This window comes from Odocoileus virginianus, chromosome 6 (assembly GCF_023699985.2).
Source record: "Odocoileus virginianus isolate 20LAN1187 ecotype Illinois chromosome 6, Ovbor_1.2, whole genome shotgun sequence".
Classification (NCBI taxonomy): domain Eukaryota; kingdom Metazoa; phylum Chordata; class Mammalia; order Artiodactyla; family Cervidae; genus Odocoileus; species Odocoileus virginianus.
The window spans coordinates 72,600,896-72,619,439 of record NC_069679.1 but is presented as its reverse complement, the minus strand read 5'-3'; the positions used below and the strand labels follow the sequence as shown (position 1 = coordinate 72,619,439).

The window sequence follows — 18,544 nt, the reverse complement described above, 5'->3', positions numbered from 1 at the left end:
TCTTGGTTTATTTGTACAAGAAAGAAAGAAAAACAGTACAAACTTTGTAACTATAGGAAAGTTTTAGGTAACTGTAGTCTACTCATTCCTTATCTTTCACAAGTTCAAAGCTCCAACAAAGGAAAAGGAAATCCCATTAACTAGGAATGGAAGCCCCAGTGCTGGGTCTTGTCTCATGTGCCCACAACCCTACCTTGGCCAAAATCAAACTGACCATTCCTTCAGTGAGTTTATGCCAAACTCCATACATATAAACTTCCTATAAGACTTGCAATTACTTGTTGATGTGATTTGTCTTCCTTCATGGAAATATAAGAACTGAGGAAAGAGATGGTATTTTACTATTGTTTACATCCCCAGCACCTACCAGTATCTGCTGAGTAACTGCTGGCTAGATGATGATAAACAACAAAACTGAGAACCAAAAGGAACACAGTAAAGTCAGTTTCCTTCCCTTCCACAGACGAACAGTAAGACTTGTCAGTGACCCTCACTGCTCCACTCTCTACATTGTGGGAGTCTTTTAAAATTTACCTTGCTTGTTTGGCAGGAAAGTCATTTCCCTGATGAAAGTAACACCAGACTTATGGAGAGATCTAGGCACAGGACCAACTACTCTAGTAGAAATCCGAATAAGTGTTTTCTTGCCCCGGGGAGGCAGCATGGACTTCTTTCAGAGAATACAGGATCTGAATTAACTTTCAACTCTAGTATTTGTCAGCTAGGTGACACTTTGAGTTGGGTAGGATCTCTGAGCCTCAGTTTCCTCATCTGTAAAATGAGTAGCATATTAATACCACCTGCTCTGCCCTCTTGGGTATTCAGCCATGATCATGCTTCGTGCAGTGGTAATATTATTAACACATCACCTTTCAGAGGAAGTTAGTAGTCTGTTGCTTCTCTTGCATGCAGTATTTCCTGAGTGAATAAGTGAGTGGATTGTGATAAGGCTGACTAGCAATCTCAAACATCCCATTTCTTGGAATCTTCCCCTCAGCCTGATCCCATAGGAACTGACTACTTATACTTTTGTTCAGAGTGGGTCTCATCATTTATTCCTCCTTGGATAGGTTTTCTGTCTATTCTCCAGTGCTTACTAATGACTTTAAACACAGTATTCAATGATCCTGCAGCATGGCTAGAAGCAGGTGCTTTGGAAATCAGACTTGGGTAATAAAAATAACTCAGTGGGTAGAACTGAGCCTTGTTTCAAAACTCCTGGGCTAAGAGCACTGTACTGATCTTACTAATTATATCTGCCTCTTGTACTTCATATAACCCAATTCTTTACTTTTTTTTCCCCAAATGGGAAAATGACCAATATTTTAAGACCTAAAATTTTACAAGATCCAATCTATTCAAGGGATCAAAAGAATTTTAAAAAAGAAATAAACAGATATTCTGAAGTCTCTCAGTGACAAGCTCTCCTTGAATTTAACCAATCCTTTTTAACAACCCCCTTTCCACTCAATCATTCCTCCCCCTTCAACCTAATCTAAGTACACAGAGCTGTAGCAAAACCACCGTAAAAGTAGAAGTAATTCAAAAGACATCATCTTCTACACGGGAGGGGAGAAAGTTCTCCTACTCGCTGGTCCATATAGGAGATATACGAATTCCTGACATAGCTGCTCCCTAAAAGAGGGCTGTACCCTATAAATCACATCCTAAGCACCAACCCCTTTCTGTGCACAGAGAAATTGCTGTGGGTCAGCGGCTGCTCCAGAGCACGTGCCCTCCTGTTCACTTGTCATCAGTGATGTTAACATTTCTGATTAATTCATATACCCCTGGTTTTATTCCTCATCTCTTTATCCTTGGCTCTCCTGTTCTACTGCAGTATGAAGATTCTCACCGACCTGCTACAGGAATCACCGCCCGCTAACCGCACCCCCCAAACCTAGTGAAATTGTTTAGTGATGCCAACCGCGCTTTTAATTTGCAAGACATCAGACACAGAGGTAATTTATACCAACATCTGTTCATTTTTGACTTCTGAAACAAACTCGCACATGCTGCTACAAAATCCCATTAGGAGTAGAGAGACAGCCTTCTGCTACTATTCCGTATTCCTCTTCTACACACACACACCCCCCTTCCAGTACGGTTTTACACATAAATATATTTTACTAAAAAACTCCCACAAAGGATTTCAAATCTTGTTGGGGAAAAAACCTTTATAGAAGACGACAGCTTGCTGACAGAGGAGACGAAGGTATTTCTACGTCCTCCTGCTTAGTTCCATCCCTTTGCGGTATAATCCTTACATTAATAGTCAGGGTAAGATTACATGCTCCTTAGCTTGGCAATTCTGATTTCTGCCTTCTCTCCTGGTTCTTTTTCCCCCACAGTGTGTCAGAAGACTGTCCTGGAGACAATAAAATTGCTAGAGAGTTTTATCTGAAGTCAACACCATTTTTAACTATCTTCTAGTTCCGGATTAATTCTCTAGGATTATGAGATTCAACAGAAAGGCAACACTGCTACCACAGTCTAATCACTAAGCCAAGAGGGATCCACTGGTCCTCGGCCAGCACAGTATGCTGTGCACAGGAGAAGCTCGGCCTCCATGTCAGGTTGGGATTTACGGGCCTTCCTAGGCTGGGCACAGACCATAAACTGAGGAAGCCACAATCAAGACTCTCACCAAAGGCTGAACATGTGAACTGCTGCGGAGTGAGCGACAGGGGACAATGTGTACACATTTAAAGACGACAAACGGATAAACTAAAATCAACTTCCAGGTTGATTCCGGTTCTATTACCCCTTCACAGTTTTCCTAGGGCTGTCAGGTTCATGGCAGTTGTAAATACCTGGGTACACGTTAGAGAGGTCAGGGCTGAAGGGAGGACTCCATCCTGCTTGTGGTGAAGGTGATGTGTGCTTGAATGTAATCTCTTCTTTAGACTCTCCAATTCCTCCAGCCTACACTCAGCCTTGCCTCTGGCTCCCTTTCCACAATGACTATCCCCAAACTGCCTTCTCTGCAGTAAATTTTCTGGTGGCTGGTGGAAAAAGATTTCAGTGGTACAGATTGATTTCTCACCGGTGAGGAGATGAGGGATTACCAGAGGTACCCTGGTTAACGAGATTGGGTGCACAAGCTCTCACGAGACCAGCCCTCTCTGCCAGGGCTCTGCACCTTTCGCCCATGACATATGGGTTTCATTACGGAAAGATTTTCCAGATTATAACTTTGAGGCAATAGGCTGATAAAATTCTGCTTGGCTTTAAGACAGGAAACAATCGAAAGATTAAGTAACTTTTAATGAAATGGAAGAAACTCACAGCATTTGGTTTTTGGTTCCAATGCAAATTGTTTTAAATATTTCTGTGCCTCAATATAATTAAAAATATTAGTGAGGTGGAGGAGAGTTACTTTTCACTGGTTCTCTCACATCCTGAAGAGCAACAACAGACTGTTCAGGAAACTCTAATATAAGTAGCCAGGAAACAAAGGAGACAACATAACGTTGTGAAAAGAACAGGGCTTTTTTTTTTTTTTTTTTTAATTTTTTGGCTGTGCCATGCAGCTTTCGGGACTACTTCCCGGACCAGGGACTGAACCCAGGCTCCCAGCAGTGCAAGCGTGGAGCCCTAACCATTGGACTGCCAGGGAAATCCCAAGAGCAGGGTTTTTAGCATTAGCCAGGCTCGGATTCAAAATCCCAGCTCCCATACTGAGCCTGAGCCACTGTGGGCAAGTCGCCAGAGTCATCTCTCTGTGTTTCAAACTCCTCATCTGTTCAAGGTGGGGTTAATACAAGGGTTACACAGGCATTTGGTAAATGCTAGCTACTATATGACTCTTTCTTTCATGTCAAACAGGAAGTTTATTTAAGCCACAAGATGCTTAATGGGAAAATTATCTAGGATTCATTTCTCTTAGAGCAATTTATCCCTGCTTTAAGACAGATTGCCCTGCACATAACAGCTAATGTACAAAAAAGTTAAAAACCACCTTGGGTTTTACAGTGATAAAGTGAAAAATATTAAAAAAATTCTCCAATTGAACAGGAGAATTGTATGCAAGGATTTTTGTTTGTTTTCTGTTAAACAGTGAGAGCAAAATAACTTACTGGAATATGAAAGACAAGTGCTAAATGAGCATGCCACTGATGGAGGAAAGGAGGGGGACTGTCATAGAACCAGAATTCTGCCCTGGTTGTTGTCCATCAAAACATAACATTGTATTTAGTTTTTTTTTTTAAAAAGGGGGTGGGTAATATGCTCATCTACACCACCAGTTACTTGAAGTACAGTAAAGAGTGAGGAAGGCATACAGGAAAAAATAGAAAAAGCCATACTGTAGCAGTCAGGATGTGGGAGAACCGAACTGCAGTCTTCTAGCTGAGCATGTCTTCTTGGTCTGAGGGAACTGAGTTCTGGAGTAAAGAGCAAGTTCCCTTCACAGCAGATACCTCCTGTCTGCTGCTGGAACACACCGACTGCATCCTGGCTACTGCAGCATGGGTTCCTCCGTTCTTTCCTGTGCTCCTTTCTCACTTCTTCACTGCACTCCATGTACCTGGTGATGCACATGACCATACTCCTTTACAACGAAACACAACAACCCCCTAAATGACCAATGTTACGTTTTGATTGACAACAAATGGGGCAGAATCCTGGTTCTGTGACAGTCCCCCCTTCCTCATCAGAGGCATGCTCATTCAGCTCTTGTCTTTCATATTCCAGTAAATTATTTTGCTCTTACAGTGTGTCTGCTTCATGAATTGGCTGCCCATTAAATCGGAATCTAATCTACCTGATTGACAAACCCTATCTTTCACAGTAAACCTTCATTAGTTTACTAAGTGGTATATGCTTAATCTGTGTGCCACAGAGCTGTCCTGCCCTGCCACCTTCAAATTAACACGATGACTGTTCTTAGTTTTCATTAATATGATGACTCCTTCCTTGGGCATCCATCGGCCACAAGAAACAATGGCATCTCCTCAGCTGCCATGTCACAAAAGAGGTACCAGATCAGTCCCGAAAAAGCATACAAGTGGCACCAGGAGTGGCAAAAAGGGATGAACTATTTATTTTTTAAAAGCTCTCAAACGTGAAGGGAAACATAACTGTCTTGCATTTGTATCATGTACAATGTACTCCAGGTGTACTCTGGAGGCTCAAACCCGGGTACTAGTTAGGGGCAGCAACCTTCCTTAACTGTACTAGCAGCTCCTTCTAGCAAAAAGGAGCACATAAAACCCTAGCTTGGTTTAAATCAGTGTGTTACACGGTTATCTATTTAACTAGATTTATAGAAGATACCTAGTGGAAATGATGTGCCATCTGTTCTGGTTACAGTTTTGACTTCCCTTAACGAGTACTTTTTGGTTGAACGTGTTCTAACAACGAGGAGGAACCTGGCAGTCATCAGTGTGCACTGACTGTGCAGGAGAAGAGCATGCAGGTGGTGGACGAACAGCCGAGTCACGGAGAGGCCCAACCTGCAAGATTCCAGGTATAAGGGAAGTTCACATAAATGAGAAGTGGCCTTGGAGACAGCTAGCTAGCGGTTCACAGGTATCCTGGTACATCAGAGGAGAACAAAGGAAACCGATGTGATTCATAGAGCTGATGTCTCTCTCACAGGAACGGGGAGGGGAGGGTTTCCGGTCACTCTGGCATAGAGCCAACATAAAGCAGAGCAGTACCCAAGTAGGCTGCTAGGCTGAGATACCTTACTTCCCATGCTCCAGTCAGACCTCCGCACAAAACCTACCAGTAAGTGACTGATAATTCAAGTCAAGGACTAAGTACTTTATAATGCCCCTGATATGAGAGCAGCAGGGGCTGGGGCCACTGTCAAGAACAGAAGGTGCTATGAACTGGGCATGGAGTCCCTGGATGAGAAAGGCTCTCTTGGGACCTCATCAGTACACTGGTGGCCCTCAGAAAATGGTATAATTGTAATAAGGTCCACAGACCATCCTCAATCAACTCATGGAAGAGTCAACCCAAGTAAGAGTATGTGGTAGAAATCTCTTTTCTCTAAAATATATAAAAGCAGCATTTGAAAGCAGACAGAGTAGCCTTGAGGCCTTTGCCCAAAATTCCCTGGGCATAATAAGCATTTCAAAAGGACAATGAAATACATATTTAAGGAAAGAACAGCCTGGGTGCTTCCTCTGTGACCAAACTTATCATTGACTATGAAAATCTTCATCCCAAGAATTCTCAAAAAATCCTTTTGGGGGCACACTTTCCAGATTCTGTTTCTATAGAGTGTTCTGTCTCTCTAACAGGACTTTTTCTTCCAAAAAGGGTGGCTTGGCTAAGAACAGTGTTCTCTCCACTGAATTCAGAAAAAGATAATTTTATGTCAAACTTTTTTTTCAATTCATAGTAAAGGGTCATTTTCAGAGACTGTTTTAGCTAAGAAGTAATATAAAAAAGAAAAGCCAGGACTCAACATACAGTTAAATACATTTAGACAGTTCCAATACGGAAAATAATTTTAATGGCTTTTCACAACAGAGGAAAAAGAAGACAGAAATATCCAGCCAACAGATTTATTCTCAGAATATAAAACATCAAGCAGGAACATAAAATATGGGAAGTGTCAGCCATGATGCCTAAAGATTGAAAGCAGTAGAAGAATCTTAATTGTCAGGTATTTGAAAAATGTAGTCAAGCAAAAGCCTGTGTTTCTCCATCAACTCTCCCTGTCCTGCCCTCTTTCAAAAAAGCAAAACAAGACAAGATTTCAAATATTCAATCCTTTTTATCATCCTTCTCCCTACTAAAAAAACAAACCAAAACAACAAGCGACCCCAAAGATCTGTGTTCAAGAAATGAGACCTAACAACTTCTTGTTTGTAGTCTGTTTCCTCTTCAGAGGGCCCACAGGCCTATTTCACTTGGTTCCCTTTCCAAGGGTGAACTCAACTGAGTGAAAGGCAATGAGATCAAAGCAACAGATTAATACTCTTGGGGCAAACTTTTATTAAATACTCATAAATTTTCACAGAACATTCATACTTCAGGGCCTGTACTTAATACAGATTGTGGTGAAACACTTATTATGACCAAAAGGCTAGTAGATTCACACAGCCTTAATTTCCTCATTCATAAAGTAAGTACAGCAATAATAATCTATCATGTAAGGTTAAGAAAGAGTGACTAGTTGAAGTGACTTCATCAGGACACAAAATATTGTGCCCCAAGTTAGAGTAATTTATTCACAGGCAATATCCCACTCCCAGGAAAATCAGACCAGGATCCCAGCGTAGATGAATTTCAAGGACTTGTACGTTAAGACAACGTTCCTACTGGGAACATCCCCACCGCACGGTGCTAGCAGTAGCAAACGTGTACAGAGGATGCAGGCCCCAGTCTTACTGACCCCCAGGCCAGGGAAAGAGTTACATCTTCACACTGGGAAGCCAATAAAAACCTCTCTTGATTATAATTTAGATAAGAACCACTGGATTGAATAATAATGTCTGAAACTCCCCTAGCTGTTTCACCTTGAGATGTCCATCACTGGGTTAAACATGATGCTAATTGCATTTGGATTGATTAATTTCTCTCACTCCTGTCTATTCGAATAACGCTTAACAAAATAATCATAGCACCCAGAGCCAAATCTTTTCCGTCAAAGGAATGAAGCCATCAGAACAGGCAGAGATGAAAGAAATGAAGATGACCCGTAATTACTGCTACGGTGATATCATTACCATATTATACAAAATGAGTCTGGGGGGAGGGGGAGAAGGGAGGAGGGGCTGAGATTATTTATATTTTTTAATGGAACGCTACAATCTAAGAATACAGATATGACATCAAGTGGGACACATAGAAATATAGAACTTTAAAAAAAATACAAATCTTGCTCATGAAATTGCAAAATCCAACAAAAACTGAGGCCCAAGATACATCAAGTGTCTTGGGCTGTGAGCAGGTATTATTCACGCCACTATTTTTTCACAACAACACTTTGTGTATGACTTACATGGAGATTTAAGATGCTGTCTTCATACCACAAGCACTTCTGTAGTTACTGGAGAATTTTTCTTTAAGCCAGGGGATAATGTAATTTTATTTTAATTTTGTTAGAGGTGGCCTTGTTTGTAAAATTAGAATCCTGAGTTTTAACTGCAGGTAGTTTCAGTTACAACACCAAAGAAAATGTCTATGCATCTTCATGCATGGTTCATAGGATGGTAGTATGGAATTAACTCACCAGCAAGGAAAAATATACTTCCTTACTTTCTTGTTTTTTGATAGAACTTTTAAAACATATTATATATGATATAGAAAAACTTAACGACAGCAAAAGATTTGAACTTTAGGTCTGAATCTATCACTTATTAGATAGTCATCTCAGGTAAATTATGTAGCCTCTCTACGCCTCAGTTCCTTCATCTGTAAAACGGGGGTTTAGTACCTACCTGAGTCAGTTGTAAGATTTAAGATGGTATATTTAGGTGCTCAGTAAGTGCTGGTACAAGAAAAAAATTTCCCCCTAAAATTTAAAGGCTATTTACAGAACTTTGCATGTTTTGGTTATTTCATTTAATGAAGTTATTTCAAATATACACTATAATATATAATACCTTAAATGTAGATTTTAACAAATATTTATGAAATAAATAGGATACTTAGAAAGGGCATCATTTTAATAGGCTAGAAATATCTGGGGGATATTTTTGCTACAGTATTTTAAACAGAGAACCATAATTAAATTGAAAACAATAAAAACAGATATTGAAATTGTTTTACTTAACTCAGACAAGAAGACATGTTTTTCTATTTTCTTACATAAACAATATTCCCACAGAAAATAAGCATATGTATTTTGAATTTGTAATCATTCAATAGTAAATGTGAACAGAAAAAGAAAAAAGACAAAACACTGTATTTCTGCCAGGTTAAAACAAGAGACTAAACCATTTACGATGTTAACTCAGTATTCTCTGCTTTCTTTCTGGTAGAGAGAGGCAATGTATACAGTAAAAAGGATTTCTCTTGTCTCTCTTTGGAATTAGATGGGTCTAGCCTTGATTCAAATCTCAGCCCCCCATTTACAAGTTTTAAGATCTTGAGCAAATTATTTTTCTGAGAATCAGTTCTCTCATTCATAAAATGGGAATTATAAAATAGACATTGCAGAGACTTGTGAGATAAAATGAGGTAAGAAAAACCTTTATATTGTCTGGCACATAGTAGGAAAGTCTGTAAATGGCAGTGTTAATCATTTTTTAAAAGTTCAATCTCAGTTTAAATGTCAACCTTTTAAGGAGGCCTTCCGTGGCCACCCTATCCAAAGTGAGCACTATTGGTTACTCTTCCATGTCAACACATTTACTCTCTTCACAGCACTCACCAAAATTTGAAATTAACTTTATTTACCTTCATGCTCCATGAAGTTCTATGGAGACTCCTACTCTATCTTGTTCAGTAACCAGAACAATACCAGGCATATGGTAGGTGGTCAGCTATATATATCTACTGAAATAATCTATTCATATATGAGGAAAGAGGAACTCTACTTCCATTTCAACTCTTAATTCAACACTGTGTATAAGAAATTTTGCCCCAGTAAAATTACCTTATGTTTTTTATACCCTTTAACTCAGCAATTTTACTTCTAGGTAGCTATCCAAAGGTAAACCAATGAAAATATTAAATAGGGTATTCATATTCCTATTCATTCCAGCACTACCTGCAATAACTGAAGATTGGAAACAACCCAAATGTCCATTTTCACAGAGGGGACTCCTTATTATAGAGTACTGTTCAGCTGTAAGAAGGAATGAAGAAGAGACCTATACATTGCTATGGAGAGATCTACAGAACATGTTGCTGAGAGGAAAAAAAGCAAGGTGTGTATAGTAGATTACCTTATGTGGAAGATCAGGACATGGGAAAATACATAGGTATATTTACTTACATTTTCAAAAGAAATAATGGAAGGATAAAGTTTAGTATTACTTTTTATTAATAAAGATGGTTACCTAGGAGATGAAAAAGAGCAGAGGGCAGGACAGAGGTAGAAGCAGACACTTTATTTTATACATTTTACTTTTGGACACTATTATATAAATATTTTATACATTAAAAAAAATTCATTAGGGACTTCCCTGGTGGTCCAGCGGTTAAGAGCCTGTGCTTCTACTGCTGGGGGCACAGGTTAGTTCTCTGGTCAGGGAATGAGATCCATAAGCCACGTGGCATGGCCAAAAAACAAAAATCATTAAATAGAAAAAAAGCAATCTCTAAAAATGGAAATAACCTAAAAATAACTTGAATCTCTGAAATTTGGCATAACCACACAGTACAAGTTTAAATAATTCTAAAAGACATATTCTGACTATATCCCTACAAGTAGATATCCTAAAGACATAAGTGAGGCACAAAGAAATCTTAAATTGCAGGCTTCCCTGGTGACTCAGTGGTAAAGAACCCACCTGCCAATGCAGGAGACATGGGGTCAATCCTTGATCCAGGGAGATCCGACATGCTACGGAGAAACTAAGTCTGTGCACCACAACTATTGAGCCTGTGTTCTAGAGCCTAGGAGCCGCAACTACTAAGACCACATACCCTAGAGCCCGTGCTCTGCAACAAGAGAAGCCCGAACATTTCAAAAAAATAAAAATCAAAAGTGTTATAAATGAAACAAGAATCTACAAAAGAAAGTATAACTGAATCACTTCGCTATACACCTGAAACTAACACACTGTAAATCCATCATACTTCAATAAAATTAAAATTTTAAAATATCAATTAATACCCTTAAACATTTTTAATTTGAACTAGGCATACTGGTAGGAATACAACTTCTTTCTCTTTTAAAAAACAAAACAACACTCAATTTACCAACTCTGTCCATGGAAAAGGCCCAGAAGCCTAACAGTTCAGTACTAATGAATACTCTTAATACTTAGATTTCTACTAAAAGGAACCAAGGTTACTTGGAGATACGGATGAGATTCTAAATCTGAAGAAGTAAATGAACACTTCCTTCCTAGGAAGGAAGTTACCAAAGATTACGAGAGTCACGTCAAACAACACAGGAGTCAACAAAAAGGGGTGTCCACTAACTAAAGATGGGACAGTTCTTACTGTCAGAATAATAATTATAGTAGTTAGAAATATATCAAATATAAATACCTATGTTTCTTAAAAGTCCTTAGTTATTTCAACTCATCTCATGTTCTGAAAATCAGTAAGTAAAAGGGAGGAAAAAAATCAATCTTTTTTTCCTGTCTTTCCTCTCTGGACTATATTTCAGGAAAACCAAATAGATGCTGATGATAATTATCATTTTTATTATGAAAGAGATCAGATTTATACCACCTATACCCAATGATCCTCATTGAAACTGGAACAAATGAAGGTCTTATGCTTTCTGATATGCAGCAATAGCAGCTACTCTTATGAACCATTCTTTCCAAAAAGATTGATTCCCAAAATCACTTTATTCTCTAACTCTACTAGATTGCATGAAATTGGGGGGTGGGGGGTGGGAAGGAAAACGTGACATGCTACCACCAGGATAAAAATCATCCAAATTTAAAATGCAGGAGATCTAAGACAACAACCTAGTTTCTTCAACAATTAAATAGCACTGGCAGGGGTGGGGGAGCCCTAGAATAGAGCATACCTATTTACAGAGAAGATTAAGAGGCTGAAGTCTGATGTCAACCAAATGCAAATGTGCAGACCTTCTCCAGATACCAACTCACACAAACCAACTGTGAAAAACAGTTTTTAGCCAAATTGGACAAGGATTATATTATTAAGGAATTATTATTTTATTTTGTTTAGTGTAGTAATTGTGTGTTTTTTAAAGGGCTTCTTGGTTAGAGATACATACTACAGTACTTATGAATGACATGGCACTAGGATTTGCTTTAAAATACTCCAGCCAACAACACAACCACAACAAAAGTGTGATATAAGTGGGTGGAAATAAAACAAGAATAGCAGAAAACTGACTAAAGTTGGGGATGGGCATGTGGAATTCATTATAGCGTTCTCACTACTTTAGTAATGTTTGTAAAATCTTCATAATAAAAAGCAAACTTCACCAACTGCTTTTCTGGAAATATAGCCTTTTCTCATTATCACTGCATATCATAATACAATGAAGAGTAGGCCAGGGAACAGAAATGAGGACAATTAATTATGCAGAGGGCTTAGAAATGAACAGACAGAAAAAGCTTGAGAAAGGGGGTGAGTTTTTATGTCATGAATGTTTATTTCCATCGTTAAATTCCTTGGATGAGGAACAAATTACACATGACCAAACGATCAAAAGCAGATAACATATTTTTTAAAGTCCACCAAATCTTACTCAGGTTAAGCCTAATAATACGAACCTGCTGCCTTCCAACCTTTCTTAATTATTTAAGGAACCACACTGACAAATCTAAGCACAATTTTCAATTTATTCATAAAATAGCTACAAGTGAAGTTCTCTGCTCAACATTTTGCTCCTATAAAATTCTTTGGGAGGTGGAAAGAATAAGTCCTTGGTTACTCATTTATTGAATTTTGAATTGAAATTTTTTGAATGGAAAAAGCTTTAGGGTCACTACAGCAGAAATTAACCCAGTATTGCAAATCAACTACACTTCAATAAAATAAAAATAAAGCTTTACTGTCCGCAGTAAGAGTAACTTTAAGGTCTAGACCAGTCCAATAGCTAAGTTACAAAAATGAAGAGCTTAATCTAAACATTCATTAGAGCGTTTGTTAGTTGCTAAATCATATCTGAGTCTTTGTGACCCCATGGACTATATAGACCATCAGGCTCCTCTGTCCATGGAATTCTCTAGGCAAGAATACTGGAGTGGGTTGTCATTTCCTTTTCCAGGGGATCTTCCCAACCCAGGGATTGAACCCAGGTCTCATGCATTGCAGGCAGATTCTTTACTGTCTGAGCCACCATGGAAGCCGATTCATTAGTACAGCTAAATTTCAGCTAGTCTGCCCTCACACCATCAACAACTGTGAATATAAATGATGACCTCCCTATTCCTACTTTTTTTTTTGTTGTTGTTGTTGGTTTCTTTTTTTTTTTTTTAATTAGTTGGAGGTTAATTACTTTACATCATTACAGTAGTTTTTGTTATACTTTAACTGGATCACTCTTACTTCACAGATGATGATTTATCCACTTTAAAACAAACTACTTGTTCTGATCATTTGATTTTCATTGTTTGCAATGTAGTTTCACATATGTATGGTTCATGTTCTCAACTTGACCAGACAATATTCATCAATGGAAGAGACTTTTAAAGATATTTTCCCTAAATAACTTGGGGAAAAAAAATACCCAATATATAGTATTTGGTTCCCTGATAGTCCAGTTGGTAAAGAATCCACCTGGAATGCAGGAGACCCTAGTTCAACTCCTGGGTCAGGAAGATCCACTGGAGAAGGGAAAGGCTGCCCACTCCAGTGTTCTCGGGCTTCCCTGGTGCCTCAGCTGGTAAAGAATCCACCTGCAATGCAGGAGACCTGGGTTCCATCCTTACGTTGGGAAGGTCCCCTGGAGAAGGGAAAGGCTACCCACTCCAGTATTCTGGTCTGGAGAATTCCATGGAGTCACAAAGAATTGGATACAACCAAGCGAATTTCACTTATAATATTCATCCAGCAAGCCTTAATTTAAAAATCTTTTTCCTTTAAAATCATGTAGTAATACAAATGTATAATTACTGTTTTCACTTGATTATGAATTTTTAAAAGAAACATTATTTATTTATTTGGTTGCATCAGGTCTTAAGTTGCGGCAAGCAGGATCTTCTATCTTCATTGCAGCATGAGGCATCTTTAGTTGTGGTGCATGGGCTTAGTTGCTCCACGGCATGCAGGATCTTAGTTCCCCGATTAGGGATCGAACTCGAGTCCCCTGCATTGCAAAGTGGATTCTTGGCCACTGGACCACCAGGAAAATCCCTGAATTTCTTGCAAAAGAACATCACATCAAGTTGAGAACTTGATTGTATGATGTGTCTACCTAGGTAGTCATGTTGAGACAGGCTGGGACCTGGGACCTTTAACCAGAGTGCTTATACCTGGACTAACATCTCTCTGAGCAACAGAATACAAGAAACAATAATGGACTGAAAACAATTGTAGGAGTGCAGAGTTGGGGCAGTTATGAACAAGATACAGAAAGGACAGGAACCAACTGCCATTTCTGAGTGGCTGAGAGCAAAAGCGAGATCCCTGCACACAGTATCACCACGGAGTGGGCACATCACCTAAGCTATGCCTCCTGCCCAGTCCACAGACCTGCCCCTGTCATTATCCCCTTTAAGGACCAAAGCAGCTCCTCTGGGGAGACAGCAAGAATACTCGCCCCTTGTTTTCCCTCCCTCGTGCTGCAGCACAGCCCTAGTGAAGCCCTGACTAGAATTCTTATCTGGCCTTGTATCAATTTCTATTGATTAAACGGGCTAAGGGCCCAGGTCCATAACAATATGGTAGTGGTTAGTTTACTTGTGAGTTGAAATTACAGCTAGTTAACCTTCTGTGTTTTTCAAATATCCAGTTTTGATGTTTCTGAAAAGTCTTATTTACAACATTTGTGAATTAGAACATAAAAATATCCTCAGCCAGAAGATTTTATTATACTGTGTACAGTAGTCCACTTCATGGAAATGCCAGAGTTTAATCTATATATACTAACTATATATATAGTTTAATATATAGATTACATATAACTATATAGAGTTTAATCTATATATAGTTAACATAATAAGCATGTTGTTTAGTCACTCAGTTGTGTCTGACTCTTTTATGACTCCATGGACTATAGTCCACCAGGCTCCTCTGTCCAAGGGATTTCCCAGGCAAGAAAACTGGAGTGGGTTTGCCATTTCCTTCTCCAAGGAATCTTCCCAACCCAGGGATCAAACCCACGTCTCCTGCATTTGTAGGTGGATTCTTTACCACTGATCCACCAGGGAAGCCCTGTAGTAAGCATATACTGAATGAATATATACTCTTTCATTGACAGTACAGGTGATAATTTAAGATCTTAAAAACAATTTATGTGTGATCAACATGGAAAAATATAAGGGGAAATCTGGTTAGACAGTATATAAACACTTACTATAATGTTTAATAATTAAATTTAAAACACATTTTTCATTTATTTTATTTGCACTCAAGCCAATAAAGAAGTGAAAGAGAAAAGAAGCATTTTATAGGTGCTACACCCCTGGCCTCAGAAATCAAAGGCCAGAGTTCTAAACTTGTTTCCTCAACTAATCAGCAAGTTCTTACGACATGCCCATTACTTTTTTAAGATTATTACTTGCTAACTTGTGGCGGCACCGGGTCATCTGGGCTGTGTGCACTTTCTCTGGGTGCGGAGCGCAGGGCCTACTCTCCCTTGCAGTGTGTGGATCTCTCATGGCAGTGACTTCTCTCGTCTCAGCTCAGGAGCTCTAGGGTGGGTGGGCTTCAGTAGCTGTGGCAGCTCTTTTCTAGTAAGTCGGCTCTTCACCTTAGGTGGCTCAAGTATTGGAGCTTCAGTTTCAGCACCAGTCCTTCCAATGAATATTCAGGACTGATTTCCTTTAGGATTGACTGGTTTGATCTCCTTGCAGTCCAAGGGACTCTCAAGTCTCCTCCAACACCACAGTTCAAAAGCATCAATTCTTCGGTGCTCAGCTTTCTTTATGGTCCAACTCTCACATCCATTAATGATTACTGGAAAAACCATAGCTTTGATTAGACGGACCTTTGTCGGCAAAGTAATGTCTCTGCTTTTTAATATTCTGTCTAGGTTTGTCATAGCTTCTCTCCTAAGAAGCAAGCATTTTTTAATTTCATGGCTGTAGCCACCACCTGCAGTGATTTTGAAGCCCAAGAAAATAAAGTCTGTCACTGTTTCCATTGTTTCCCCATCTATTTTTGCCATGAAGGGATGGGACCAGATGCCATGATCTTAGTTTTCTGAATGTGATTCTGATGTATGCTCAAAGTTTGAGGACCACTAACCTACCTTTCCTGGGTTTCCCAGATGGCTCAGTGATCTGCAGGTTCAATCCCTGGGTCTGGAAGATTCCCTGGAAGAAATGGCAACCCACTCAAGTATTCTTGCTGGAAAAATCCCATGGACAGAAGAGCCTAGTGGGCTGCAGCCCATGGAATCGCAAAGAATCAGACACAACTGAATACACCAGCAACCTATCTTACCCAGACTCTTTGATTTTGTCTTCAGTTCTAATTCATTACTAAAATAATTATTGATAAAATTTTAATTGGTTAAAATTATGATCATAAAGCATACTTCTTACCATAAAGCTAAATGCAGAAAAGCGATACTATCTTCTCTATGAGCAACAAAGGGAGAAATTAAAATTCAGTCAAGGATTAGAATTTTTTATCAAAACTTCACCTCAATCTCTAGTGCCATGCATTATACTTAGTGTTAAGGTTATAATATAACCCTTAACCTTGAGAATCTGGCAGAAGATAGACTGGAAAATAAATAATTATCAAGTAATGTCATCCAAGCTATAAAAGGAGTATACAACACATTACAAAGATAGACATGGGGACAATTAAATCTGCAGAAGGTTTGGGTTGGATGGACAGGAAAAGCTTTAGAAAAGGAGTGATATTTGAACTTATCCTTTGGGGATATAGTATCTGGGAACAACTTGGCAAGCTAAGGACAGCTCTTTTTAAATCCTCTCCACTAGGCCACTGAGGTAAAAATGCAAGTCAACATTATGAAATAAATCTTAGAATAAACTCTAAGTACTTTCTTAATTTCCAGGACCGTCTGGGATTTCTTGTGGCTACCAAAGTAGTAAAAGAAATGGCCCTGCTTTAAGAAATTAAACCAGAAGTCACAAATCTGATCTACGCAAATCTGGCAGAAACAAACCAATTATAATTATTCACCATATTCGGTTAAGCAAAAAGTTGTGACTGTCAACAACCAAACCACAATTAAGTCAAGTGATTTGTTCCCAAGTCAAGTTTTAAGACTGAAGTTTTCACAAGATTTTTTTTTAAATGGAAACATTTACTATCCATTTATTTAAAAAGTTTTATTTGGTAAATTTTTTTTTGGCTGTACTATGGGTCTTGTGGGACTTTAGTTCCCTGATCAGGGTTCAAACCTGGGCCCTCACTAACAGGAATGTGAGGTCCTAACCATTGGATTGCCAGGGAATTCCCTTAAAATTAAAAAATTTTTGTGCTGAGGTATAATTGACAAATAAAATTGTAAGATATTTTAAACACAGTACATTGTGAAAGAATTTCCCCCCACCAAATTAACTAACAGGTATTGTTGCTGTTTAGTTGCTATGTCATGTTGGACTCTTTGTGAACCCGTGGACCACAGACCGTCAGGCTTCTCTGTCCATGGGATTTTCCAGGCAAGAATACTGAAGTGGGTTGCCATTTCCTTCTCCTCCCTTAAAAGTTTTAAATGTCTTTATTTCTTATTCAAAAGACATAATTTATGGAATCCAGGGTGGAGGATACTACCTTAAGGAGTTAAAAATTCTGTGATTCTAAGATCAACCTGAACTAATTCTACCTAAAAACCATATTTTAGATTAGCCTTTTCCTCTCTATTCATGTTGGTTCTAATAAACTAGCATTCCTGTAACCAAACAAACCTAACACTTATTTTTTTGGACAGTAGAGAAGCATACTAAAAAGTTTATTTTAAATAAAGACTATTAAGTCCCTAGTAATCTAGTTCTGATTTGACTGAGGAGTATTATTTCTAATAAATCAAGAGTTGAGTCAAAGGCCAGAAGACAATGTGAATAAAACACTTAAATACTCCTAACATTAATCACATTCTTTGAATTACTTTCTTAATGATTGCCCAAGTTCAGCTTGAGTTACTGGGTACATTCACTTCATCTGTATAATCAATGATGTATCTATCTCTGAGGTTAAATGTCAATAAAGAAATGAATCTCTATGTGCCAGAAGCATTCTATTCTTCCAAAGTTTTACTCTACGCAAAAGCAAAATAAGAATATATGACCGAGGTTAAAAACAACAAAACATCGGACTTCTTTGGTGCTCCAAGAGGTTAGGAGTTTGCTTTCCAATACAGGGAACGTGGGTTTGATCCCTGGTCAGGGGACTAAGATCCAACATGCCACAGAGCAACTAAGTCCATGAGGCGCTACTTCTGAGCCTGCACTCTCTAAAGCCCATGCTTTGTAACGGGAGAAGCCTACGTGTTGCAACTAGCAAAAAAGCTCATGCGCAGCAACAAAGACCTGGCGCAGGCAAAGCAAAGAAACAAAAAAAACCCAGAAGGTATGACCTATTGTTGTCAGTTAGCCATTATAGTCAGACAACTGTAAACAGATTCACAATATGCTATTCTTCTCCATTTTAGCTCAAGATATGAAATATCAAACTCTAGAGTCCTTTGAAATGGAATCCAATACTGAGAATGATGAAATAAAAAAGACACGTTTTTGCTTACTCAGTTTCTGAGTGACTCAAGAAGACAAAGGAGAGATCAATAAACGGTTAAGTTATCTCTAAGTTTAAGCAAAATGTATTTAGATATTATTAG

At 38.7% G+C, this 18,544-nt stretch overlaps 1 protein-coding gene across 7 annotated transcripts in view; it reads right to left on the bottom strand.

Annotated features, from left to right (window-relative positions):
- LIN52 (lin-52 DREAM MuvB core complex component) overlaps positions 1-18,544 on the bottom strand; it is a 127,918-nt gene that overhangs the window by 18,685 nt on the left and 90,689 nt on the right. For 2 of the 7 annotated variants that reach the window (XM_070469620.1, XM_070469622.1), the window contains exon 6: positions 15,983-16,046. The exons of 2 other annotated variants lie outside the window; for them this stretch is intronic. In XM_070469620.1, the coding sequence (XP_070325721.1) occupies positions 15,983-16,046 (64 nt within the window). Of the gene's footprint in view, positions 1-15,289; positions 15,688-15,982; positions 16,047-18,544 lie in introns of those variants that run through there. 3 more of the 7 variants (XR_011488373.1, XM_070469621.1, XR_011488374.1) reach the window with 3 other exon arrangements.